Source organism: Coturnix japonica, chromosome 9 (assembly GCF_001577835.2).
Source record: "Coturnix japonica isolate 7356 chromosome 9, Coturnix japonica 2.1, whole genome shotgun sequence".
Lineage (NCBI taxonomy): Eukaryota > Metazoa > Chordata > Aves > Galliformes > Phasianidae > Coturnix > Coturnix japonica.
In genome coordinates this window covers 20,476,428-20,503,659 of record NC_029524.1, presented here as the reverse complement: position 1 = coordinate 20,503,659, position 27,232 = coordinate 20,476,428, and the positions used below count along the sequence as shown (strand labels likewise).

The following is a 27,232-nucleotide window of genomic DNA, read 5'->3' as shown; positions in this document are numbered from 1 at the left end:
ACTTTAAAAATAATAATACATATTTTTATTATGTTCCAACATGGAATTTAATCTCACGGTATTAAGTATTTCATTGTGAAATGACAGCAGGTTTCTTCCTGGACAATCTCATTGCTAACAGATGCTTTTCTTTGTTATGTGTAGGTATGGTGTGGAACGTACAGACCAGAATATGCTGTGAACTCCATCAAAACTGACGTACACAGCCCAGGCAAATTCAGGTCAGCATGTGTAGCAATCTTCAATGTAATTCAGTAATGCAGACACCAACAGCACATCTCACAGCTCTGAAAAACTGTCATCAAAGCCTTGTATACACAAGAGCTGATATCGTTCCTGATACAATTCAGGGCATTCATTTCAGTACCTCTCCTCCAGTGGCTTTTCACAGGGCTATCTTGTTTGTCCCACGTAGCCAAATATCTGGTGACAGTAGTGACTGTTCCTTCAGCTGCCGCCTGACTGGCATTTCTCTGTGGGTGGTTTCTGTACTTCCTGCACATCTCTCACAGAGACCATTTGTGCAAAGTCCTACGCTGGGCTGAATTTGGTCTCAGTGCTGACCAGGCTGTACTTTGCCCCTTCCTTCCATACCTAATTTGTACAAATCACGAGTCCCCCAAAATCCACCACTTCAGCATCTTCACACAATCCTATCTGTGCATATCTTGAACACACTACATTATGTATTGTGTTGTTCCTCAATCAGTAGGAAGGGCTATAAACTCTATATCCAGTTACACAAAAATTAATGAGGAGCCACAGCGACGCCTTCAGAAGGTGAGGTAATTTTCAGGATGAGGCCCACAGAGGAGCTCTAAAAAGGAAAGCATTTCAGTACAAAGACATACCCACAAGATGACTGCATCGTGATGCTATTAAAACCACACGAGGGCTCCCGATGCACTGAGCTTGATGGAGTTTGGTTGGATTATCTTTTGGCTTCTCAGACACCTGCTACACTAACTGCAGGCTGCATCTCCTACAGGTAGGACAGAGAGTGCTTCAGAAAAGTCACTACTTGCATAGAAGTACTGGACAGGTAGAACTGTCTGTCCACTAATAAAAGAAGTAACCAGAATGATGGCTTAGATCAAATCCTCAAAGGTAGCAAAACAGAGCCTGTATCTGAGCACTAATGTGCCATGTTAAAACTCAGCAGGTGCTGTGCTCCAGATCTTCACATTTCTGGGAATATTAGAGAAGGCAACAGAATTCTCACCCTGCTGCTGTGTTGTTTGTTACTAACAAATGTAAATGGAGTTTACATTTACTCCCCGAGTACCTTTTGCTCCGTTCCTGGCAAAATCACATTTCAGCAGCTAGATAACTGAAGCACTGCAGGATCATTTAGACACCTTGCTTGAGTTCAGCTGCAGGCCCACATCCACGTGTGCTGGTATCGAAGTCTGACACTCTGAGCTGAAGCTGCTGCCCCATGTAGGTATTTCTGTGCTCTTTCCATTCCCAAAGCAGTGATCAGCTCCTCGCAGTTACACTCACACATGTTCACAATTACACACACACACATTGCCTTAGCTGGAATTTCCTCGTATTCACTGGAGAGCTCTTGTTTGTTTGAGTCTTTATTCCAAGAAACTCCTTCACTGAAACATTTGTGAACGCCCAGGGAAACAGAATCCTCTTCATTTAAATCTGATTGGAGTAGAAATGTAAATGATCATTCCAGGAGAAGGCAGAGCTGCTCCTCCACCTCAGCGCCTCGTCCTCCTGATGCCAGGAAAGTCATCAACAAAGCAGAGCCACGAAAAAATGCCAGTGCAAACTGAGGGTGGGCAATACGTGATGGGGGAAAAAGGTTAAAAACCGGGATCTTTCTGTTTGGGTTGGTTTGCTGGTTTTTGTTTTTTTCCATTACTAAAGAAAGGGAATTAAAAATGCCACGATGTTCTTGTTTTGTTTTAAAGGGTCATAGGATCATTGCAAAACTCTCCGGAGTTTTCTGAAGCCTTTTCATGCACCACAAAAAGCTACATGGATCCTGCTAAGAAATGCCGGGTTTGGTGATGGAGCTGCGCAGCCTGCAGCACAAGAAGCTTTCCAGATAAACAGAAATTACGAACTAATTTTGACAAGAGGCAGAAGGAAGAAAATTGAGAGAAAATTGCTAGAGAAGTCCCTTTAATCCTCAGTAAGCAACAAGAAGCAACCACACCAAAACAAATCTGTTCCTCCAGTGAAGGGTAACACCAAGGCAGCGCTCAGCTCTTGTGGCTGCTGCTGCTCCTCAGCCAGCCCTGCAGGATGCTCAGTGCCGTGCACAGCGCTGCCCTCACAGCTAACCCTGCTCCCCACCAAGCTATGGCTTTTTGCATCGTGTTTTTTAAATGCCAGAGTACAACACACGATCTCCCACTGGTTGATGAACGCGGATTCCTGATCGAGCAGAGGAAGGAAGTATCAAGTAAAACGTGGTGTTGTTGACCATAATATGATAACGAGGCAGCGGTTTGCATCCTGCGTCAGCCTTTGTACTCTCTGCTGTTAGGATAAATCTGTTCTACCAAATGTTTTCTACTTGAAGCCATTTATGCAAAGGGAGTCCAAAGACGTGCCACAGTTAAATAACCTCTCGCTAACTATTCCATTGCGTATTATCTAAACTCACATTTACAAAAGTTTATTTACTGCTTTCCAGCCAAACTGAAATAGTAGGTAATTTATTAATTGTTGAACGCCTAATCTGTAAGATTGTGATCAAAGACCCTCCCACAATTTTCTACGCTTTTTGCTTTCTCTAATGTTGGTCTTTTTTAAAGTTTCTAGCAATGTATAAATCACAGTTTTTGTATTTAAATCTGAGTTACACTTTTGACTTAAACTACTGTAATATATTTTATCAGCATCTGCATAGAACTGGCCAATTAGAGTAATGAGTGGAATCAAAGAGTAAGATGCAGCCTCCAAAACAGATGTGCAGTGGAGGACACCAATAAGCGTACTGTCATGCACAGCTTTCAGACTGACTATCTCAGCACTGTGGGTTTCAATCCTGCACATCATTGGTACGTGCTCCAATGGATGTCAGCCCTCACACCAGGAAAGCTGCACAGCTGCTTACATTAGCAGAGCTTTAAATGAGAAGGTAACGGGCTTTAAATCTGCAGTGATAGGTACTGAACATCATCATGCAGATTGCAAAGGAACTGCTTTGTATACCAAAGCAAAGAGATTTCCAAAAATAAGTGGCAGATACCTCAGATGACTGCTACAATAGGTATATTTGAAAACCTATGTTCCTTTTAGCTTTTTCAGTTTGCCATCTGATAAAAACATTTTGATAATAAACTGAAATTATAAACCAAATGCAGTGTGTGTTCTTTACAGGAAGTAGAACAATACAGAAGCGTATTGTGTGTGGGTTTCGATAGGTGCTATTATCCCATTTTACAGATAAATACAGTAACACACACCAAAGGTGGAAAAGCAAGTCAGAAAGTAACTAAAAAAAGTGTATGACTAAATACAGAATAAGTAATTATAAAGGTAACTAAATAAATACAGAATCACTAATAATTTGTAAGTTAATAGAATGGCAAATCAAGCATCTTTCTTACAGCAACACAAGTACATTGGTACAGGTAGACCAGTTCTGTTCAGCAGCAGAGCAGCAAGCTTTTCTGATACACTTACCACCTGACATTCTGTTTGCCTGCAGGTGGGAAAATGAACAGAGGTTGGTTCTGCTCCCAGCCAGAGCTGCTGCACCAGGGGAGCATGAGTGCTGAAAGAGCCCCATTGGGACACAGCCACACACTGGGACCAGGAGGACACAAAAGAAGTCACACTCTGCAGCACAGCCTGAACCCTGTGGGTCCTGGCACTGGGCCTGTCCTGTGCCCTCACAGCAGCCTCATCTTCCCCAGCTCTCCTACCCAAAGCCACCAGGCACATCCGCTGTGTGCAGCAAGGCCACGTGTTAGCACCCAACAGAGAAATAACATGCACCTCAAAAAACAAACTTTAACCAGTAACACTTGATTTCCATGCTCATGAAAAAGTGAAAATCAGTATTCCATAAGAGAAACAGAAAGCTGGTAATTGAGATGTGAGATATCTGACAAGCAAGCAGTGAAAAATCACAATACACCTTTTATCACAGCTTGCAAACTAATTAGCACCAGCGAGGCTTTTCCTTCTCAGAATGTTAATGTCAGGGAAATATTTATAGGTATGTCACAGGAAGCATCCACCAAAGGCCTCCAGAACAACAAAGCCTGAAAAGCACGTCGCTCAATGTGGCATTCCCATCTCGGAGCACTCCAGCAGATCTCACAGCAGGAGCAAAACTCACAGGCAACTGCATTGCTGCTTTCTAGGACTTTCCTTGTTCAGGAAACCACCACACTGAGTGCTGAAAGTTACAGAAACAATCCATGTGGCACCACTAATAGAGCACCGTGCTGCTGAAGCTGCCCCTTTTCGTAACTTTCACTGCTTTGGCTGCACTGCCTAAGAAAGGGGGTTTCTTCTTTACCATCCTTCAATACAAACAAGCCCCGATGAGCCCAACTTCTGGGGCTCAGTAACAGCTTAACAGCTGGATTTGTGCCCTCACACGGATATGTTCCATCCCTCACGTACGTTCAGCTGGGCGCTGTGTTGCCCACTGTCTGTGGCACTCAGCTGTGGAATGAGAAATGCTCAGTGTGCTCCACACCAAACAGCATTACCTCAGAAAAGGGAAATGTTTCCTGTATCCATCAGTGGAAGAAGCACACTGCCTTCTCCAGACTGCAGACCCTTACAGCCTTTACAAGATCCATACAAAGACAGCTGAATGTAACATCCATCAACCACGTATCTGGGACAAAACTTCTCACAATGTTCACAGCTGTGAATTTCCACTCCCAGCTGCTGCTTTGCACTGACCTCCTGGTGACAACACCACCATTCAGTGTCCTCCACTGACCACACAGACACTCACGTAGCATCACACGCTGAACTGATGGGAACAGCAGAACACAGACAGAATCCTTTGTGAGAACATGCATGACGTAAACCATCTTCCTTCTTTAAGCCTTCCTTCCTTACATGGGGATTCACTGAGACAGTTTTAAGATTATCAGAAAGATTTCCATCCATTCCCACCTGATTGCCTCACATCCACCCCAACTCTTGTGTCTCAGTGATGATACACCAGTACAACACTGAATGAGAGCCAACTCAGTATCTGTCCCCATCTCTATCACAGCAGATACACAATACAGCGTCCACTCCTGTCTTACTACATACAAGCACTGCTATATATTCATATGAAAAAAAACCTGTACAATTAGGTTTCTGTAGGATCCCAGAAGTCAGAATCCAGCCCAGAGTAGAGGCTCGATATGGGACAGACCGTCCTGCACAGGGTACCTTTGGGGTAGGTACACAGCACTTCACAAACCTGTTAGCCAATTATACTCTTCAATCAGCATATTGTAGATATTCCGACACTGCATTAGGCAGAGCACCAGAACATCAGGTAGGCCAGTGGAACATCAGAACTGACACAGACAGCGTGAGTCGGTATTGTAAGAGAAACCAGCACAGCAGCAGAAGGCAGATGCACCCCCAGTGCTGAGACATCCCACACTAGCTGCAGTTTCTTAAGGACTGGGCCGCATGCCCACGAGTGCTGCGTGCCTGCAGCCCAGCTCGGAGGTGATGAAGTGCAGCAAAGTCGTTAATCAGCGTGATGAGCCATGGTGACCCAGGCTAAATGGATGGCAGAGAGCACGACTCAAACCACTGCTAGGGAAGAGCTGTGACAGTGAGGACTCCAGTTGCAGCCGCCCCGAGTGAACCACTTCTGTAATACATCCTCAACCAGACGCAACCACAGAACACTGCAGGCTCAGCACAGCGCTTCTACCTGTTGAAAACAACACTTCCTGCTCCATTGAGGACAACTTTGGAGCTGGGCTCAGAGAACCAGCCTGCTTCTGGATGCCCAATGCTCCCATCTCAGCTGCCCCCAGGAGGTGACTTCACCCCAACACTGAGCTGCTCCCATAACATCCTCCTGTTGCTCCCACCCACAGGAAGGTGTGGAGCGCTAGGAGCTACCATTTGATCATTAAATCAATAAGCTCAAAGCATGCCCTACTAGGAAAGCTGCTGTTTGCCCCTTTGACATGACCTCCGTGCCCGGAGGCACAACCAGGTCTAACAACCAGCACTGACACCACACAGCACGCAGCAGCAAAGCACCACCTCACCACATTGCACAAACGAGGTCTGCACAAAAAGCAACAAAACACAAAAATGCTGTTCTCACACAGCAGCCAACCTTCTCTGCAGCTCCATGTAAAACAAGTGTTTTAAAATACAGACATCATTATCCCACGTGCCACTGACCGCAGTGAGGGATGCAGGCACAGCCACACACGGCACAACCATCCCTGGGGTTGCACAGCAAGTGCTTGCAGCCAACACACCCAGAGCTGGAAAGCACCGTTGGAGGCAGCAGCCAGCCGCATTCAGCAGAGATAAAACCAGCGTTCTGCCACTCAGCTCCTACCTGTGTCCATGTCCGTACTGCAGGCTGAGCTCCAGCGAAGCCCTGGTTGTCCCGTGCTGGGCTGGGATCAGTGGGGCACTGCCACCCCAGGAACCGGGGCACAACCCCCCACCCGTGCCCCTCACCCTTCCAGAACGTTCCCGCCCACCCGCTCACAGGTGGGACCCGCCCCCGCCCCCTGCAGAGGAAGCACCGCTATTGCCCAGCCGAGGCTGTGCTGCATGGTGGGGTCCGGAGGGGCTGCACTGGCTGCTCTGCACTGCGCTCAGTGCACCTCTTGTTATGTTTTGCTCTACCATCGCTCTGAGAGCAGCAGTTGCAGCTCATTCTATCGTGGTTTAATCTGTAGGGAAAAAAAAATGCAGCAAAGAAACTGGGAACAAGTTAAGGATACAAAGGGAGCGAGCGTGGGAGTAGCTGTGTCTTTCCGAGTCAGCGCCTTCCGCTCTCAGCCACAGCTGAACTCTGCTGTTTATAATTTAGCTCTGTACGTTTCAATTTGAAACACTCGATGCCAATAGGCACCCAAAAAAGCTGCCGGGGCACCTGACTGTGTCAGTACTGTGTGTTCTCACCAATACAATGGCTGCACGGCTGGCATACCTGGTGAGGAATGACTTCTTAGGCCACAAAGATGAGCAGGGGGCTGCAGCACCTCCACTACAAGGATGGGCTGAGGGAGCTGGGCTTGTTCAGCATGGAGAAGAGGAGGCTGCGGGGTGACCTCATTGCAGCCTGCCAGGACTGGAAGGGAGCCTACAGACAGGAGGGGAGTCAACTCTTGGAAAGGGGGGATAACAGCAGGACAAGGGGAAATGGATTGGAGTTGAGGGAGGGAACATTGAGGTTGGATGTCAGGGGAAGTTCTTTACTATGAGAGTGGTGAGGTGCTGGAACAGCTGCCCAGAGAGGCTGTGGATGCCCCGTCCATCCCTGGAGGTGTTCAAGGCCAGCTTGGATGGGGTCCTGTGCAGCCTGGGCTAGTATTCAATGTGTGGGTTGGTGGCCCTGCCTGTGGTGGGGGATTGGAGCTTGGTGATCCTTGAGGCCCCTTCCAATCCATTCTATCACTCTGTGTGATTCTTTGCTGTGAAGGTCACAGAACACTGGCACAGGATGCCCACGTGTGCTCGAATCTCCTCTAGAGATATTCAGAATCCCCCCTGGGGGCTTTCCTACTGCAGGGAGCCTGTGTGATGGGGGGAGTTCCAGGGGTCCCTTCCAACCCCTAACTGTAGGACAGGCTGCTCAGGGGAAGAGATGTGCTCTTTGTTTTATCTGCTTACAAGTGGAAGAATGGGCTCATGAGACTTGTTGTGGACAAAAAGGGTGTACACAGTATCTATGGCGTTGATATTAAAAATAATTAATTTAAAACATATTTTAGTTATTAGACATCCCAATCTAACTTTCAAGTTCTTCTGATCAGCATCATCATAAATTCTTCTGTCCTGTAAAAGAAGGAAAATTATGTTGAAAAAGGTAGCAACACACACCGAAGAGTGCATGGATGGCATTTGATCCCATGCAAGTCACTTACTTCTGTCAGGAAAAGACGATGTAAACCATCAGTGCACAACCCACTATCCAGCCAACTGCAAGCAGGATGGGTACCACGAGGCGTGAAAGTGGGAGCTGGGCTGAAAGAGGAATGAGGGTCTTTTTCAGAGAGGGCACGTTACATTGATTGAGAATTCACTGCACGAAGTACAACAACACAGCTATCATCACAAAACAAAGAAGATACCTGTGAGCTTGGGCCACGTCTGCAATTGCTATTTTTGGCATGGAGTCACCATGTCTTGGCAGGCCTGCTACATACAAAACCCAAAACCATTTCCACACTCTGGTCTCTGCAATCAGATAGATGCGAGGCTTAACGCTTCCAAAAGAAGCAGAGACAGAAGTACAGCTCTGTCCTTGGTTTCCATGGGTCGTCCAGAGAAGAACATCTGGACTGGACAGAGAGCAGACTCAGGTTGAATAGCCTGGATGTACGTGTACCTGTACAGCACATCCTAGAAGTCTCCTGAGCTTGGCTACTGCAAATTCAAAATGCAGCAATTATATAATATAATTAAATATATAATAATATATTTTTATATACAATAAATATATATAGTACTGTACCTGTTTAATTTAAGATTAACGTGCCTGGAGCCACAGTGAGGGGATACTGAGTGAGTTCCCACCCAGAGGGGTGCTTGCCCAGGGCTGTGAGACTAAAGGGACCCAGCTTAGTGCTCTGTGTACAGTGCCTGGCTTTGCCCTCTTCTCTCTCCCATCCTGCAGTGAGACAAGGTATTCACTGCAAGGGTTTCCCTCAGCTTAAAGTAAGAAAATAACACAGAAGCTTCCACCTGTCTGCCTTAGGCCATGAAAATCTGATGTCTTGCCTGTTCTGTCCACTAAGGATTAAAGCAGGTTAATAAATAGCTCGGAGGCAGATTGAGGTGGTGGTTCTCCAGGAAGCACACAGAAAGCAGGAACAGCCCTTATAAACATGTACCTGGACAGCACCAGTATCAAAGACCCTCCTAGCAGTTTGTAGCAAGTAGCAGAAGCTTGCCATTAATTACCACAACCTTAGAGACTGCATGAGTTAACAACATACTGCAGAATGCAGAAATACAACATTCTGCAGTTAAAAGATCCCCAGGTTTTTGAAGGGATTAATAAATAATGTAGAACTCTCCACAACACCTTGCACATTCGACATCCAGTAGACAGACTTTGGAGGGATGCTGAATAATTTAAGGCTTTCCACATTGCTCTTAAAAAGCGCCACCCCACACAACCACAGCTCGCCATGGTATTCCATGGTTTATCTACCAAGAGGGAAGGAGTATATAGGTAGAAAATCTGTGTATGCTGCCATTAAAACAAGACATAAAAATAGCAACCATGCAGCACGAGGGTACAATCTTGCTGTGCAACGGGGTGTCCTTTTGCCACAGAGGAATCCTTGCCTGTTTCCTTTAAAGAGTGTTTGACTCTATGTAAAGGGGAAGGTCCTTCTGTTGGGAATCATTGCTCTTTGCTGTTTTTCCTCCTAAAGATCCTGTTACAGATAAAGATCTGGACCATACTGGAGCACATGGAAGGATTTTGACAGAGCCCTGCTTGGCTGCCAGTATATCTGCTGGATATGGTGTTTTGTTATGTGATATCCACTTTAAATGCAGAAAGGTAAGAGCAGCGAGCCAGCACTGATGGGTCAGCAGGAATGCTGGGCCCAGCATTTGTCATGGGCAGCAAGCAGCTGGCTCTGAGGGATAGAGTTTCACAGGAGCCATTAAAAGTACTTGTGTTTCATAGCTTAAGAGCAGATATGACCATGAGATCATTTGCTCTGATCCCCTGCGTGTCATGGGACAGATACTAGAGGTTAGAGTAAAACAACTGTGTGAAGACTGCTTTATGCCACAAGCAGGGGATGCTGAAGCATGGAGCAGAGCACATGCATAAGGCTGGATACTCGGCTGTGTGAGACATCCAGCAGGTACCCAACCTGTTTGCAAGGCAATGCTCAGAAGGTGACAAACTCCTTCAAGGCCACAGAAGAAGTTGACAGCCTGCAAGTTTGGAAAACTATCCCTAGCCTAAATCTGACAGGCATGCATCACCCTGCCCATGGAGCAGGCTGGGCACACCAACAGCTGCAAAGGCAGCATCTGCACAGCCCCGTGTTCAGGCTGAGCTCAGGTGAGGGGCAGTGGGACAGCAGCAGGGGAGCAGCGCTCCTAAGGATCTGCGGTTCGGAAAGAAATCTTTACTGACCCCTGCAGGTAATCAGCTACAGTCCTAAAATGTGAGGATTCATTATAATTACTCTTCTAATGAATGCAAATGAGAGCAGGATACCGAGGTAAATATAGGCTGTTGAGGAGCAACTATGAGCATTGTTCCTAAACTGGCCAAGTAAACCAAGCCCAGCTGCTGGGCCAGAGCCCACTGAAACCAGAAGGACAAGTCTGGATGGTAGCAAGAATAAAGGAATCTTACTCTATACGTACCTATGTACGTAAGCTGGCAATCTAGATATGAATTACTTTCTTTTCCCCCCACTGCAGTATTTTTTTTCTACTTCAGACATGAGTTTATCTCAGAATGGAGCAGACAGGTGTCCCTCCACCTCTCTACATCAGTCACTAACTGCCTGTATCCCGGCTGCCAGCCCCAACAAGCCAGTTTTTCTGAATTCCATGCATGCAGCCAGGAGAGTGATGTGCTCTGAAACCCAGTTTAAAGCAGATTGGACGCAGACGGGCTTTTGTGCTGATAGCATTTACCAGCTTCATACTAGAAAATCACACGAACCTGGCACCCAGTCCTTCTGTCTGGCTCCCCTATGTGCCAACCCACGCCCCAGTGATGCCCACAGTGCCAGGCTCCCGTTGCTGCCCCAGGCTGTGGTCAGCTCCAGCCTGGCTCTGTGTCACACCTTTGGCTGCTTCACTTTCTTTTCTTTTCTTAAGCACAGACATCATGATTCTACCAGTGCTACACCTGCAGCAGTGCTAATACACAGTGGAATGTCAGTGGAATGTCCATGGACACCAGTTAAAACTAGGACTAAGAAATGCCATTAGTACCCAGCAGTACCCGAGTTCAGCAGCATTTCAGAGTACTTTTAGATACCGATGGTAACTGTGCCATAGACAGGAGGCACAACATTTTAAAAGCTACCAGTGTACTTCTGAAGGTGGATAAGTTCCTCTCACAAGTTGCAGCATTGCTGAGTAACTGTGTGCACAGCTGACACTGCACATAAGCGTACAGCTTTGTCACCATGCAGCCTCTGATGGTGAGCTAAACAGAAAGCGACAGTGACTACAAAATGCATTCCTCAAAACAGCCTTTTCTCACCTTCAGCGGAATTGTGCTCATAGCAAACAGTACATTACCAGCGTCTCACTTTGCTCTGCCTTTGGGCTTTGCAGAGTTAAAATCTAAATTGCTTTGTGTTCACCCAGCATTGCGCTCAGACTGCAGCTATGCAATATATCTAAATCACTGTCAAACGTAACTCAATTTCCATGGTTCAGTTTAATTACATTCATCAACTTAAAATCACAACTACAAAAACAGAAGAAAATAAAACGGGTAGAATTCAGAGGCAGGAAGAACTCAAGTTACTTTAAACTCACCACTGCTAACAGAACTAAGAAAGCTCAGATCTTACCAGCACCATGTCACTGAACAACAATTTGTTCTACATGAAGGGCTGAGCATTCTCACGCTGTGCTGTTCATGTTTATGACTTAAGACTACACGGCTACACTGACTTTTAATCATGCACCACCTTACCTGGTTCTGCCATTCCTCCCTCTGCTGGCTTTATGGACAAGTGTTAAGGTTTGTCTCTGCAGTTGTTCCTGTGCACCCTGGGATGCTTTAAATAGAGCAAGATTTGGAACATGCCGCAGCTGCTTTGCTCATTGGTGCCAGTTTTTTGGCTATATGCTTGCAAATGTTTAGAAAGGCGGGAGTTCAAGGGATTGAAGCTCACCTCGCCCCGTTCCTGCAACCTTACACCTGTTTTCAAAGAAAGCTGAACAAAGAGGGGTCCTTATTTGGAGAGAGAGCGAGACGGGGGCAAGGGCAGCTTATGGTCTCTTAACAGCTAGCAAATACTGCATGATAAATTTGTGCTATGTTTATAGCACATATTTAGTGTATTCACCCCAAAAGATCACAACATACAGACATACGCTCCCATTTCCTTCTATAGGTAGCAGGCAAGAGTTCCAAGGGAGGGATGATTTCATCCTAAAGAAAGCACAAATTGGTTAACCAAAAATCATTGCAATCTGCAGTCTCTAATTCAGAAGTGAAAAACATGGAGACAAGAGCCAGATCTCTACCAAAAGGGTGAACTGCACATCATCAGCTTTCCCACCCATAAGGAGAGCTCCACACAACAACCACTTGGAGCGACCCCAGCTACAGTTTCTGAGCAATAAGAACTCTACTCAAAGCTTGTTGGGAGAACAAAGAATGTGCAGAACAGCCAACAGAACCTGCATGGTGCATCACAAGTCTACAGGAAGCCCCAAAGCCTTTCTTCAGGCAGGGGAGGAGATTTATCTGACTTGTAGCAGCTTGGTGCATCATCCCACTCCAGAGCTGTGTGCAGATAGGAATGAAACTGGGACTCTTCCTGAGTGCTTCTGAAGGGAAAAGAACCCAAACTGCTCAAAAGCCATTCCACAGAGCGGGTGCACAGGGCATCTAATCTGGACATCTGCAGAACTCAGAGGAGTTCATTACGACCCTTGGGAAGATAAGGGAGGGCTCAGAAACACAGTATGCATTTCTTCTAAAAGACATTATCCCTTACATGTGTGCTCACTAATTAAATACATACAAATTCAGTTCCTATTACCTTCTGGCTTCAGTTATTTCTTCTTTCACAGTGGCTGCAGCGATCACATCTCCCTTGGAGCTCCTGTTTCAGGCAGCCTGCAGAAAGGGAATTAAACCAAAGTTTGAGCCTAGATCCCAAGGTGGATAAAATAGTGACTCTAGGTCAGTGTGATCAGACCTATCCTAGAGCTGGATCATAACCCACGTATTTAATATTGAGATGCCTAGAGCTGTGGTCAGCGGGCATGGACACATCTCTGCCACAGAAGGGGCTGATCCTGAGCACAGCAGCTGCTCTCCAGGGATCCCTTTTCAGTTCACTGCCCACCCCAAGTCCCATGGCCACAGAGGCAGAGCAGAAGGCTGTGGGTGCACGTCCAGTGCTACGTCTACCAAACCAGCTGGAGAGATAGCCTTCAGAATGCCCGCAGGAAAGGTAACTAAAGGTCTGCTTATGCAAAACTGGAAACCGTGGCCCCCAGGCTACATCTGCCTCATATGCATCTATGAAATATTTTCATTTCGGATGAACAAAAAAATGGATAGCAGTGGGATACTTTAAATACAATTATTTGTACTGTGGTAATCAGTATCTTAGAAACGATGTAACATACACAGAGTGACAGAGCAGCATTCAACTCTGGCAAAACTTCTTTAAGACAGTTGTTTTACATCAGTGATGAATTCAGCTTTGTATAGATTGGTTTTGTTGCTTCCTATAAACAGTTCTCATTTCTTGTTCCTCTGCGTTTGGCATGAATTCCAGGATGACGAGTTTGCACTGGGCAGCTGAAGCCCAGCCATGCCACCTGCGGACTTGGGCTTCTTCACCAGCTGCTGCAATGGACCCCCTGACCAACCTGCTCCTCAGCCACCCTGTGATCTCCATCCCTTGGGCTCCGTGTTCCTCTCTCAATTAGACACCCCACAACTTGTACTCTCTGAGGCATTACTTCCAGGTCTGCAGATCCAACAAACACGGGGCTTCTCTGTCCTCTCAGTCCCACCAGGTCCACACCAGTCTGCAGACTGCATTTCTCCATCAGCTTTGGCATCACCTTAAAACCAGCAGAACTTTGGGGAGCCACTGCTTTCTAGGGTTTCCAGTGGGCATTTGCTGGCTTGAGACACCCCTTGCCCCATGGGTAGTGCACAGGAAGGGCTCCAGAAGCCCCACAGAGGATCCCATTCCTCTTCCCAACAAAACTCAACAAAAGCTTTCTGCTCATTTCTAAAGTTTAAGCAAATTTTGCATTAATATCCCCACTGAAACAGCACATTTCCCAAGTACTGAACTTTTAGGTACTGAAGATCCCAGAAGGTCCCACTGCCGCCAATCCCCTGCATTCTCCAGCAGGACAGCTCTCCTGGAAAGAGACTCCCCCTTCCCCAGACACCACATAAGAGTCGCTTCTCTACCTGCTGGCCAAGGTGGGTATATTCCTACCATAAACCTTAGGGCTATGTAACATTTTATGGCACAATGCACAATTTGCTGTTTTGTGTCATTCTGAGACACAGAATAGAAAGTGAGCTTTACACTCCTAGCCGAGCTCTGCAGCAGAACAATGGACTTTTTGGGATACAAGCCAATTCGTTGTAAAAAGAAATACGACTCCATTCCCTGTGCCGTGTTTTATTAAATACAAAAAGCTCTGATGCAATAACTTCATTGGCTGCATAGCTGTTCCCGTAAAAATGCTATCTGTTTTTGGTTCTGCTAATTATATATATACATCTGATCTAATGGAAATAATTTCTACCAGGAGCCATGTATTCCTAACAAGACAATCTGACCTTCACAGATTGGGATCTTTCCAGGCTTTGTTGCCTTAAGCAAGGACAGAGCGTCATTGCTGTTTGCAACGGTTTTGATAACTACTACCCAAATTTAGCTGAAAGCACAGTAAGTCTTCTCTGCAAATCTGAAGCATGAGGTTAAGGATATGAAAGTTGTAAGCACAGAAAAATGTAGTATGACAACATGGACATGATTTTAAACATTCACATCTTCCGTTTGGAAGGGAGGAACGAGCTGTAGACATGATTCTACAATAGATCTCAGTCCAACAGCCAAACAACACCGGGTGCCAGTTCGAAGTGTACGAAAGCAAAAGAGAACGCAGTGCTTAAGGAAAAGCTCAGGAGGATTATTGGTGGCAAATAAGCACCTTCTTCTTTGCCAGCTGAACAAATTTCCTCAACTCGATTTGTGTTTCACATTATATTACACATTAATCTGTGTATGTTTTTTTTTCCTCTGTGCTTGAGCCGCAAGAATAAAATCCTCACTGCACATCTCTGGAGCTGGGTGGTTGACAGCAGTGAGGTGAGAACTGCTGCAGTTGAGCCCACCAGTTGTGTCCCATTGGAGCAGCCCTCTGGCTGCACTTCCTGACTCCAGTACCATTCACTGCTCCACGCTAGGAATGCTCTTTAAATATTCTAAATGCTTCCAGTGCTCTAAGTGAACTGGGGCCAAAATGAGGAGGAGGAACCAAATAAGCCAATGAGGCTGTAAGTCCTTCCAGAAAGGAAAACCAAATTAAGGGCAAAAGGAGTTCTGATTTCTCTTTTGCAGATCCATCTGGGCTTTGCCAAATGAAAGAAAATAAAAAGTGAGGCTGTTGCTGGAGCCCCGGGCTGGCTGCAGGTCCTGCATGCAGCTCAGACCCATTTGTTCCCAGCAGAGCTGCCGTGCTGCTGGCTGTGGGGTGCAGCAAGAGCCCTGGGCTGGCCGTTCAGCCATTGATGTACCAAAGCTTTGGCAAAGGGTTTGCAGGAACAAAGTCCCTAGCAGTGCCCAGGTGTCCCCACCTCATGTTACAAAGTGCGTTGTTCTGCTGATTGCTATCTTTTGGCTATTCCTGCACTTACACAGGGGAACCATGTGAGCCATGGCCGAGATGCTTAACTGCAGCAGCAGGAGAGCAGGGAAGGGCTGGGAGTGCTGCTGGCACCCAAAGCACAGAGGGGACCTCTGTCTGCATGTGCTCACGTGAAGGAAAGGGCAACCATAGGCAGCAGCCAACCCAGGAGAAACAGCGAGAAGAATTGAGCCAGAACTATAAGGAATGGGTTTGTATGACTCTTTAATAGAGACCTTCCAGTGGGCCACAAGACCTATGGACACACTGCCACAGCATGCTGCAGGAAATCAGCTCTCCTGTAGCAGCACTGGGTGCAGTTGAGCAGCTGTGACGCAGCATCACTGCATCCCACCATGCTGCTCCCTGCCCAGCTCTGCAGGGCTGCAGGCAATGCCCTCCGCTCTGCACTCCCTCCCTCAGTGCTGCTCCCTCAGACTCGGCCAGCAGCAATCACACATCACCTCAGTAAGAGGCAGACCCTTCCCCTTTTGTACTGTGCACAGAACTTCTCCATAGCACAGCCCCTCAAGGAGGGCCAGGAATACAAAGAGAAAGCAAACACAGCCTGCTTAGGAACAGATGTGTTTCCTTGTGCTACCTCTGCTGAGTTTGGGTGATTTAATGTCTGATGTTTTAGAAGTAACAGCCAGAACACCTCGTTAAAATTTGGCCGCTTTGCAACGAGAATTGGCAATATTTTTCCTTTACACAACTAATACATTTAGAGTACATTCTCATCTTTGCCCCTTCACCCAGCAGCTGGATTACCATGTATTAGAGTGTCAAAGAGAAGGCTCGTTAGCCTTGCTTCCAACACCAGAAAGGCTCCGTGCAGCGTTCAGGAGGCAGCCAAAGACATGCCTAAGGTTGTACAAATCCTGCATGACTTGTGTAAATAACTGCACGGCCCACTGCTTTGCGTTGCAGTAGAGACACAACTCATCTTCACAAACAGTGCTCCAAGAAATAAAATCTTTATGGCTTCGTAATAGTGGCACTAAATCTTAAAGTCATTTCTTCTTTTGAGGTTTTTTCCTTGAACAAACAAAACAAACGCAGGTGATTTCCTATATAAATCACCACCACTTTTATATACCTTGACTCGCTTTATTGCTTTGCCCCGCTCCCTTGTGACCCGCAGAGTAACAGCTGTGAGATCAGATTGCCGCAAGCCCAGGACAGCTGTACCAGTTGGAGCTGTGTCCATGAGATGCATTTTCTCCTGAGTTGCACCAATCTCAACATTTGAGAGCTCCCTTAAAGTCACCAGATTGCCTCCACTCATATCTACATCATCAACACAACGACAGGGTGTTTGCTGATCTGATAAAGACCTAAAAAATGCAGTTTACTTAACTTTAAAATATTGAATTCCACACACTCCTTCCTGGGGCTCAGGGTACACCTGGGGCACACAGCTGAATGCTGACATCTGATAGGAGAGCTGGAAGGTGGAAAGCTGGAGGTGCTCCAGCTTGGAGAAATGGCATTGTCAGTGCAAACATTTACATGCAGAACATCACTTCTGCATTCACTTCCCACTGGTCTCTAAAATTAATGGCTGCAGAGGATTTGGGTTTGTCTTTGTACAGTTTCGCTTCAATGGCTGCAGAGTGACTGGTAAATACCTTTCCAACCGGCCCGGGGATAATTGCTGGGAATAAATCTGCCTGACACAAGCTATAAAAGCCATCTCAGCTGGGTTTCTAGCGCCGAGCGGCAGCACAGCAGAAGACAGGCTGTGCTGCAAGCAGACCCTGGGCTTAGCACTGCTGGGGCTCAGCAGCACCAGGGCCTGGTGCCACCAGGGGCAGCTGCACTGGGCTGCCAGGGCCAGGATGTGGTCTGAGGCCAATGCCATGCGTGGCCCTGGGGGTTGAGCCGGGCAACATGCTGGGCAATAAACAGCCCCCAGGTACAGCTGGGGCATCCAGAGCTGCCCCTCAGGTCTCCAACAGCCCATACAGACCTTTCCAATGGTTGCTCAGGAAGGAGAACCAACCCTGAACACACCATCAATTGCTGGGAAATATCAGCTTTGACACTGGAGAATGCATTTTGAGGTTTATACGTTAGCGCAACCTGTGGTGTGGCTGTTAAGGTGACAGATGAGGTTAAACTATGAGGTAAATGCCAATTTAAAGGCACCTAATGCGTCACTCGGATTTGCATTGAATTGAATGTTTTCCACGCTGCTGAGGCCAAGTTAAAATTCCAGTTCCACCATGCTGCATTCCTCACGTGATTTTCTGTTACCACAAAACCCATGAAGCTCACAACCCTTCTCATCCTACCTCCCTCCATCCAGCTGCATGCCCTGCTCACAGCAAGCAGCTGAGGGGGCAGCAGGAGTGCTGACATGGGGGGACACCCAGACACAAGCTGAACGAATCTGCTGAACATTAAGTGACATTCTTGGCCATTCCTTCATTCTAACTCCATAAAAACACAGGACTGAATTGCTGAGCAGTGATGCATGTTCCGGTTCTGGGTTCAGGTCTGAATTTCCTGATTGAAAACAACTTACCAAACTGATTCAGCATTCAGAACTGGCCATTGGATGATTTCAGCTCACGTGCTGTGCAAACTCACACAGGCTGAAAGCATTCCCATTTGGTCCTGTTGGGCCCTTTGAAAGAACATGAGATTGTGCCAGCAAGGAATACAATGGCAAAACACAAACTGCCACGAGGAGAAAACAAACATTCACTAACATCTCATGAAAACCTTGCCAAAATGTTGCATTTATCTCTAATTTAAATAATTCATTTCCTGAGTTGGTCATTCCAATTAACCATAAACTCTGGATAAAGCCAGAGCAAGATGATTTCAATGCCTTCTTCTGAATAAAACAAAGGATTTCCTCGGAAACTTCAATTCTCCATTTCCCCGTGTATTAGAAAACCACAGAGCAGTTCAGCATCAGCCAACCCAGAAATTTGTGCCCTAAAGCCACACACCCTAAACTGCACCTTCCCCAGCTGAAATCCCTATGAATACCTTGCTCATATTCCCACAGATGAAGGTTCCCTTTTCCTAAAAACTGGGAAAAGTGAGTCTGCACAAGGCGGCTGCTCCTGGATGGGGGCAAAATTCAAGACAAGAAGAAAACAACTTCTGATAAAAGGAAAACATATTGAAATCAGTAAGGACTTTACCAGCTGCAGAACAGCTGGAAGGAAACAGCATTTAGGAGCTGCAGAGAGCCCTACACTGCAAAGCTACATTTCTGTATCCGTGTGGCTGTGGTGCGGGGCTTGGCACTGCCCTCCTGGAGGAGCTGCCTTGGCATTCTGATGTGTTTTGAAGACAACCTGCTAAGGATATTCATTCTCTTCCTTCTCTTCCATGCACCTGGTGCACACACCTGCCTGGATTCTACACTGCTGCAGAAACAGCTGCCTCCACTTGTTGTTCATCTACTTGTGGGAGCACACAGGATGCATCTTTGTTCCACACCTTTTCTGTAACTCACATTTTTCCAATTCAATGAATCCTCCGTGATGGGGAATATACATAGTTTAACCTGAATAAATTGCTCATTAATTCAAATAGGTTTGACAAGCCTTAAAAAAACATTAAAATACTCCAAAGCTTCATCCAACCAGAAATACATTTCTCAACAAATATTTGTCCATCACTAATTTCATGTGCAGGGTGACCCAAAGAAAGCCCCATCAGCAAGAACAAAAGCAGCTTCTCCACACTAGGCATGCAGACAGCAAAGCCCTGGAAGCAAAGGCAACGAGCAGAAGCGCAGCTCCCACACTTGTGCTGCAACTCCCTCTCGTGACAGTCAGTGCAATTTCACCTTTTTTGCACCATGCTGCAAAGACCTTAAGGGTATACACATACAGCAACAGCAGCTTTTTGGTTTGTGTCTTAAAAGCCTGAATGTGATGTACTTACGCTTCTCTTGGGAAATACGGATTTAGCACTGGGGGGGTTTGAAAAGGCTGAGTATTTCCCCACAGGGGAGCCCTGCCCCATCTGAAGGAATCCCCCTGCAATAACAGGGCTCCAAGCACAGCACTGGGACCCACAGACCTCAGCCCACGATGCTGGTGTGCATGAACCAATGGGGCTGAGCACGGGCAGCTGTGCTGCTGCTCAGATCCCTTCAGTTACCTGGAGCACTGCTGGCAAACATGAACCAGCTCTGGTGTCTGACCAGAATCCCTCCTCCATCACATCTCTCATTTCTTTAGGCGCTTTACTGAGAACATCTCTTACCAAGGACACAGTTCCCTTCCCTACTCTTCTGTTCTTTCCCTTCTGGTACCTCAGAAGCCAGTTCTGTTACTGAACCACACAAAAAGAAGCTCAACACAGCCTAGGCAGCCTCTGCCTTCCCCTCATGCACAGCAGTTCCATTTGACCCCTGCAGTGGGTTCAGGCTGCTACATAAATGCAGCTGAACACAGCTGCCTCTCCTCTCGCTTTGTCCCCAGGGCACACCATGTTTGGGCCATGCGGTTGTGGCTGTTGGGGAGAGACTGACCTGCTGGTTTCACAGCACATCACACAGTTTCTCAGGTCCCAGCACACAGCCTGCTGCCCTGCCTGGAGCCAGAGGGCCGCCCGCCAGCCCAGCTGTGCAGAGTGCCTGAGGAAATGGATTTGAATGGTAAACATTAATAGGGACTCACATCTGCAATGTCATAATAAAAATACACACTCTTTAAATTGGACAAATACAATTTTACCCCTCATTTTTGGACACAAAGCCCCTCCCAGCAAATGCCCGCTCCCCCCATCCCTCACGCTGCAAGCACACTTTTATCACTCCATAAACAACTGAGGAACAGTTCCTTTTACATTCTCTCAGCAATGCTTCATAGTCACAGACATCGGAAATTGATTTTAAATGATCACCACAAGAGGGAAGACCCCAATTTAATCAGTGCAGATCTCTGGTAACAACTACCAACCCTGGGAAAATTTTGATGATCCACGTCTCTGCTCACTGGTTCTTATGGAGCAGAAGATAAATAAGGGGCCTCGTGGATTCCCCTTGAAGAAAGGAGATGTTCCATCGAGGATGCCACAATGGGAACATTGCTGCATGGACCTCACCAGACAACGCAGATGGGTTTATAAAATCCTCATCCAAACCATAAAGGTCAATGCCATTTTTGTAAGGTCTCATGTACACAGAGGACCTCAACCTCCGGTTAATCTGGTTTAAGTTAATTGCTGCAGATCCTCAGTTCAGTTCTCAGATTCAATGCTGCTCAGGCCACGATGTGCAGCAGAGAGCCCTGTGCCAGCACTGCATGGCACTGCTGAGAGCTCCTGCAGCCCACATCCCTCCCAGCAAGCTGGGAGGACGAGCTCTCCCCACTCACCCTGCAGTGTCCACCACCGGCTCCGGAGCACAGCAAAGCATCCTATGGGCATCCTACCAGCACAGCTCCAAACACATGAAAGCAAATCTTCCCATCACAGAAACAGCTTCATCTTTAAACACTGCACCTGGAAGTGCATTATAAAATTTAGCTTCAAATGACATTAAAACATTTCTGGTATTGCAGTTATCCCTTATTTAAAGGGCTTATGAAATTCTATCCCCTTCTCTTTGTATAAGCCAATTCAAATTATGTAACGTATGTGGATTTGCTTTGACCCAATTCCAGATGACAATACATTATTAAGCCAAGGCCGTATAATTGCAATTTGGTGGAAAACAGGTCAGGATCTTACTACATGTCAAAGCTCTCAAACTGCCCTGAATATTTCAAATTAAAAAGGCTCATAGAAAACAACCCTCGTGTCAAAGTGACCTTACTGCGTCACCTTGCTCATCAGTTTATACTGGCTGCATATTTTATCAGTTCAACACCCAAGTGGATTGCTCAGCTTGTTGTGACAAACGGTGGCACAAAGTGGGGATGGGGCTGCAGCTACAGGAGAGCGGTGAACACAGATGCCTTTTCACTCTCTACCAACATCTCCTTGGATACCCAAAAGTGTGCAGGAAGTCAGACTGCTGATTTCCCACACTGACCAATAACAAGTCTTCAAGAAACCCATTAAATCCATTGATTTCCAGTCCTGCCCTTTTCAATGTATGATACCAATGCCGCCCATGAACTGCCCTGATGGGCTCCTTGCTTGGGCAGGCCTTGTTTGTCTCATGCTGTCACATTCCTCAGCTACTTCCTGGTCTATATTAATCTTCCCAATATTATTTTTCTAGCTGCAATTAGTGCTGTTACCCAATATGCTGTTAAAGGTTGTTTCCAAGTTCATTAACACATATTAGTCATTGAAATCAATCAGCAGTCTGGCATTTCCTTTTTACTCTTTTGGGGAAAACACCACCACAGTGACATCGACATTCAAGAAACAAAACAGATTTTAAGTTTCAGGGCCATCTTTCATCAAACAATGTGTCTCAAAGCCAAAGCTACCGAGGCTTCGTGTGCACCAGTTTCCAAAGCCAGATGAATACTGAGTGAGCTGAAAACTCACAGTGCTGCAGCACTGCAGGGCACTGACATCATTTCCAAATTACTCTTTTTTTTCTTCTATTTTTTTTGCCAACTGTTCCTACACAAAGTCATCCATATTCGTTGTATTCATTATTTTTGTCTCCAGATAGCTGAAAACTCAAAGCATCACAAATTAATGGAGTTTCAGAGGCAAACTAATTTCCCCCAGAGCATCCCACAAGCAGCTTTGCATATATCTCTACAACAACAAATCAATACAACTTCACACCCCGCAAGCCAGGTGCTGAAAACAATATTCCTACAGCTGACTCAGACTTGCACCTTTTGGGTTTTTTCCTGCACCATCCAAGGACTGTCCGTAGAATCTATGGCAGAATGCTGCAACTTGGATGAATGGTCCCTTCCAACCCAAGTCATTCAATTGCATATTCCCCATCCCCAGAGGCGTTCAAAGCCAGGTTGGATGGAGCCCTGGGCAGCATGCTTTAGTATTAGATGTGGAGGCTGGTGGCCCTGCATGCAGCAGGGTGTTGAAGCTTTGTGATCCTCGAGCTCCCTTCAACCCAGGCCGTTCTGTGATTCCATGAATCCCTAAGTGAGGGCCGTGCCCATGCAGGCTCTGCAGCAGCAGGCTGCCCAGCACTGCTTTCTCAGCAGGGCTCAGCACTGTGGGGTGCTCTCACTACAGCAGCATTGGATTGCTGCAAGCTGGATGATGCCGACATTTCCATCCCTGCCCAAGAGCTCACAGATTCAGACATGTATGACAGATGTTTTCCACCATCTCAGCCATTTCCTCAGTCACTGCTATTTCCAGGTACAGATCCTGCTGCCTTCGTGTCAGACTCGTGTGCTGGTCTGAAACAGCAGCTGCCACACACCCTGATTTTGTTGGCACGTACCTTTCATATTGCGATCCCTGGCAGTTGGAGAATGGCTTCTGAGAGCTGGCTTTTGTTTTCAAATGCAGATTCCTTGGTGCTTACCACAATGAATTTTAATGTTTCTGAAGCAGAATATTCTGCATGGGCTCCTTTGTACCTTTTTCCAAGTTTTCAGAGATCTGGAAGGTTTGAAATGGAGCCAAGAGACAGAGAAACATCTGAGCTAGTTTCAGCCATACCTAGAGAGCTTCTGCTTTGCTTTATGTGAAACTCACAGTCACCACAGCTATAAAAAAAAAAAAAAACAACAAAACCTCACAGTGATGAAGCATTACCTTAAACACTCCTATCTAAAATGAAGGTGTTATTAGAGGCTGTTTGCTTCCTTCAGCTGCCTCCAACTGCAGCTGGCAGCTCAACTTCATGTATCCCCAGCACCATCGGTGAGCACTCAGCACACAGGAACGTTACCATCCCACCTCCAGTTACCAACTGGGATCAGGCAGCCCCCAGCACAGCCCCACGCACCACCAGCATGGCTCCTTCACTGGGAGTGGGTGCCAGAACCCCTGATAACTTGTACCCCTCACAGGGCACAACATGAAGCAAGGGACCAGCTGCTAAGCTCCACTAAGGCTCTCTGCCAAAGCTGCATCTGGAGGATGCATTCTGTTAATGAGGCTGATCAAACAAAAGGTAAAATTTGTGTCTCTGAAAGCTAAAACTGTGCCGCAGCCTGTCTTCGGTACAGGTGAAATTGTTCTCATTTACAAGAGAGCAGATGAGAAACCTCTGACTGAAGGAGCATCCCTGCAATACTGCCAGATGGACACTGCTCCCTGCACAGGGAGGGTCAGCCATGTGTCCCAGCTGTGAGCAGGCACAGGGCTCAGCTGCAGTGCCGCATGCTCAGCCCCTCCTGCTGCCCCAAGAAGCAGAGGCTGTTTCACCCAGGGCAGAAGGGAGCAGCCCCACAGTGTCTCCTGCCGGGGTCCAGCAGCGATTTGCTCTTTGGCTCTTAAGAATGATGATATCTGAATGCAGATCTTCTTTTCCTATGAGTGACACTATCCCTATGGATGAAGAGTTCTACTGGCCAGAATCACACAAGACACATTTCTTCAAGCTCTTCTTCCATGGCTTTTCTCAGCCATCCCCTCCCCCTTCTCACCATAACAGTTTGTGACAAGCAGATCTGCTGATGGCATTCACCTACAGAGCTACAGCAAGTCATGTTTGCATTGGGCAGAGCTGGATTTGTCACAGCTGCACACAACATAAAACCTGTCTGCTCTGGGCCAGACAGTCAATTATCTCGATCAAATTCCAACTCTTTATTAACAGATATTCTGTTCATCTTTCATTCCCTGTTTCAATTTCTCCCAAACCTCTCCCATGTGTGAGGCAGAGAGGTTTGTATGCGTGGGCTGTGCGGTAGGACAGATGGATCTGACAGCAATGGCATATTCTTTCATAAAAATATGACGGGATAATAAGTGGAGATCTTGTTAAACTTGGCTACCACTAACACAGCTGCTTGTTTACTAATATTTCACAGCAAGTCAGGCTTCCTGACAATGCCTCGCTTGCCAGCAAGCCAAACATATCAGCAAATACTTTTTCTTAGGCTTAAAGAAGGAAGAATAAAAGAAATGAATGGGACTTTCTGGATATAGTCAGGCTTTTTTTTTTTTTCCGTTTCCTTTTTTTTCTGGAAATAGATCAACTGTCATTGATCAGTATTTTATATATATACACACTTCTGTTTCTATGAGAAGAAGCAAACAATCTTTTAGGAATGAAAAAAAACCAAAACAGTTTTAGTGTTTTTTCCTAAGAAGAAGAAAACAATACCAGCTGTTTGTGCTTGTTTTCAACAGGAGACCGTGGGTCTGTTTAAACAGAAGAACAGCAGTGCTGGGTCCAGAAGGAAACGGACTTAAGGGGCTGCAGTCTCACAGACACACAGCTGAAGGTGTTCCCTGATTTGTGCTTTGTTTTTCAGAGGAATTGTGTCCAAGGTTACCTAAAGAGTTTTAGAACACTTCAGATTATATACATATATCTAATATATATATGTATACATGTACATATATTCCAGTTAATATGTATTTTTATTAACTGGAACAGCCTAAAGAACCACAATAAGGACAGCAAGAGTATCCCAGTCTCCCTCTACTGCAGAGGCAGCACACATTGTGCAGCTTTTTGTGCAGAGGGCTCAATGAGAGGCTGTGGAATATTAGAAGAATTGAGACAATTTGCTGTCAGGAAAGAAGGAAAATGAGGAGGTGACCGGTTCTCTGAACGAGTGCTGCAGCCTGCAGCTCCTGCCCTCAGAGGCTCAATTCCAGCTTTAAAAGGATGATTCACATTCAGAAGAAGCCATGAAGTCTTTAACAGATTTGCACATTGGGTAATCCCACTTAGTTCAACATAACGTGATAAAAATGTCAAGTGCGGTTTCTGATAGGATTATTTTCCTACACCTAACTGCTCTGCTGCATTCTTGGCACAATAAGAAACCTGTTGCTTAAAACCAACGTGGATCTTAAAGATTATTGGCAAGGGGCAAATTTCCACCTGCCAGCACCCTGGGAATCCAAACACAGCCCAGCTCTGCGGAGCCTTGCCACACTCCTCTGCCTCTGGAAATGGTGACAGGGGGAACACAGAGCCCTGTGTCCCACAGCCCTCTCAGCTGACAAGGACACCCACATCCAGCACTATGCAGTACCAGCCTGTACTACCACTGCTGCGACTGGACACTGCTTTATAGGACAGCTCTGATCTTAGTGTCGTAGCTCTGGGAAGTAAAAAGGAATAGTTTGCTTGGTACTGTTCCTGCTGCCTTACTGACTGGATATACTTTTTTCAGTAAATGAATCCTTTTACTCACCTGGCAAGAACAGAACACCACATTCGGAAGTGGTCAGCAGCTGTTGCTTGTATTTATTCCTCCTACTAAGCATTTAGCATTTCAGTGCAACAGAAGATGCTGCCAAAGCCAAAGAGATCTAGGCATTTCATTTGGCACTGGACTGAATCCCTCACATGATTCCTAGCACACACCTACAGCAGAGAAGGGACAGCACCCTCCAGCCCAATAATGCAGGAACTTGAATTACTGGCAAAAGGACCAAACGTCTTTACTTTTCAGCAAATTAAAAAAAAGTACCTTTCAGCAAGGAAACAGAAGGGGCAATTCACTGGACACGTGTGTATCAGGCCTTCTCCCTTCACTACTGTTCAGTCTAGCAGTACCCTGCTGCAAGGCTGGCTCAGCACTGCTTGGCACAGAGACTCAGCACGGAGACCAGAGGCAAAGGAAGCTGCTGAGATTTTGTCTTTCAAATAAAGAAACTCTCGAACTGATGAGTAAATCTTGTTGCACCTCATGAAAGTATATACTGGCACCATGGAAATCCAGGAAACTCCTCTATAACCTCCACTCACACTGCTATGCTGGAGAGGGTCCCACTGCAACAGGAAGGTCCCATGGCTCTGCCTACCCACAGCCCGAGCACCGGGGGAATCAATGGTTTTAACCCTCCACCTCCTGGCTTTACACCTACGTGGCCTTTTGTCCCCTTTGCCCCCGCAGGCTGCTGGGACAGCCTTACTCTCAACACAGTTCAAAACAGAAAATCCTAATGACTGTCTTCCAGCATTAGAAATGCAGCTGGTGAACAAGGAAGCCTGGTTTTATGCAAACACTCTGCATAATTAGATCCTCACTTCCAGCTACAGGAAAACAAGTGGGAGTGCAGGTCAACAGAGCTACTATTTATTTAAATGCATTCCAAACAGCACACACACCCTCACCTAGAAGACTGGGTACACATTTTAAATATTTAATATCACAGCCCCAAGACAAGAGAAGTACAAGAATTAACATTAATTGCAGGTGCTCTGCAACTCAGTGCTGTTAACTTCCAGCAAAACTGCTCCACTGGATTTAGAAGTGTCACTTCAGTCTGGTACATCTTAAACTGCAATAACATTTTGGCTATAAATGTTGGAAATATGTAGCACTAAATTAAATGAAAGCATCTGCTTTAAAAGGCCTGTAAATCAAATGAGTGCTTGAAAGCCAGCTGTGAATTAATCTTCCGCTTCAAGACATGC

At 46.3% G+C, this 27,232-nt stretch overlaps 2 protein-coding genes and 1 long non-coding RNA gene across 6 annotated transcripts in view; 1 reads left to right on the top strand and 2 right to left on the bottom strand.

Moving 5' to 3' along the window:
• MME (membrane metalloendopeptidase) overlaps nt 1–3,327 on the top strand; it is a 31,971-nt gene extending 28,644 nt beyond the window's left edge. For 2 of the 3 annotated variants that reach the window (XM_015872196.2, XM_015872197.2), the window contains exons 22-23: nt 145–221; nt 1,929–2,160. In XM_015872196.2, the coding sequence (XP_015727682.1) occupies nt 145–221; nt 1,929–2,028 (177 nt within the window). In that variant the 3' untranslated portion in view covers nt 2,029–2,160. Of the gene's footprint in view, nt 1–144; nt 222–1,928 lie in introns of all 3 variants that reach the window. The other variant, XM_015872194.1, reaches the window with a different exon arrangement.
• LOC107318420 overlaps nt 1–6,663 on the bottom strand; it is a 30,797-nt gene extending 24,134 nt beyond the window's left edge. For both annotated transcript variants that reach the window (XR_001557349.2, XR_001557350.2), the window contains exon 1: nt 6,527–6,663. This is a non-coding gene — a long non-coding RNA (uncharacterized LOC107318420). The remainder of the gene's footprint in view (nt 1–6,526) is intronic.
• Nucleotides 6,664–7,774: 1,111 nt separating this feature from the next.
• On the bottom strand, nt 7,775–22,666 carry STRIT1 (small transmembrane regulator of ion transport 1). The gene is made up of 5 exons (XM_032446656.1): nt 21,114–22,666; nt 20,267–20,371; nt 11,837–12,991; nt 8,067–8,166; nt 7,775–7,977 (listed from the first exon to the last, which is right to left on the bottom strand). Exons 3-4 carry the CDS (start codon nt 11,847–11,849, stop codon nt 8,072–8,074), a joined length of 108 nt encoding a protein of 35 aa, XP_032302547.1. The 5' UTR covers nt 11,850–12,991; nt 20,267–20,371; nt 21,114–22,666; the 3' UTR covers nt 7,775–7,977; nt 8,067–8,071.
• Between the last annotated feature and the right edge of the window lie 4,566 nt (nt 22,667–27,232).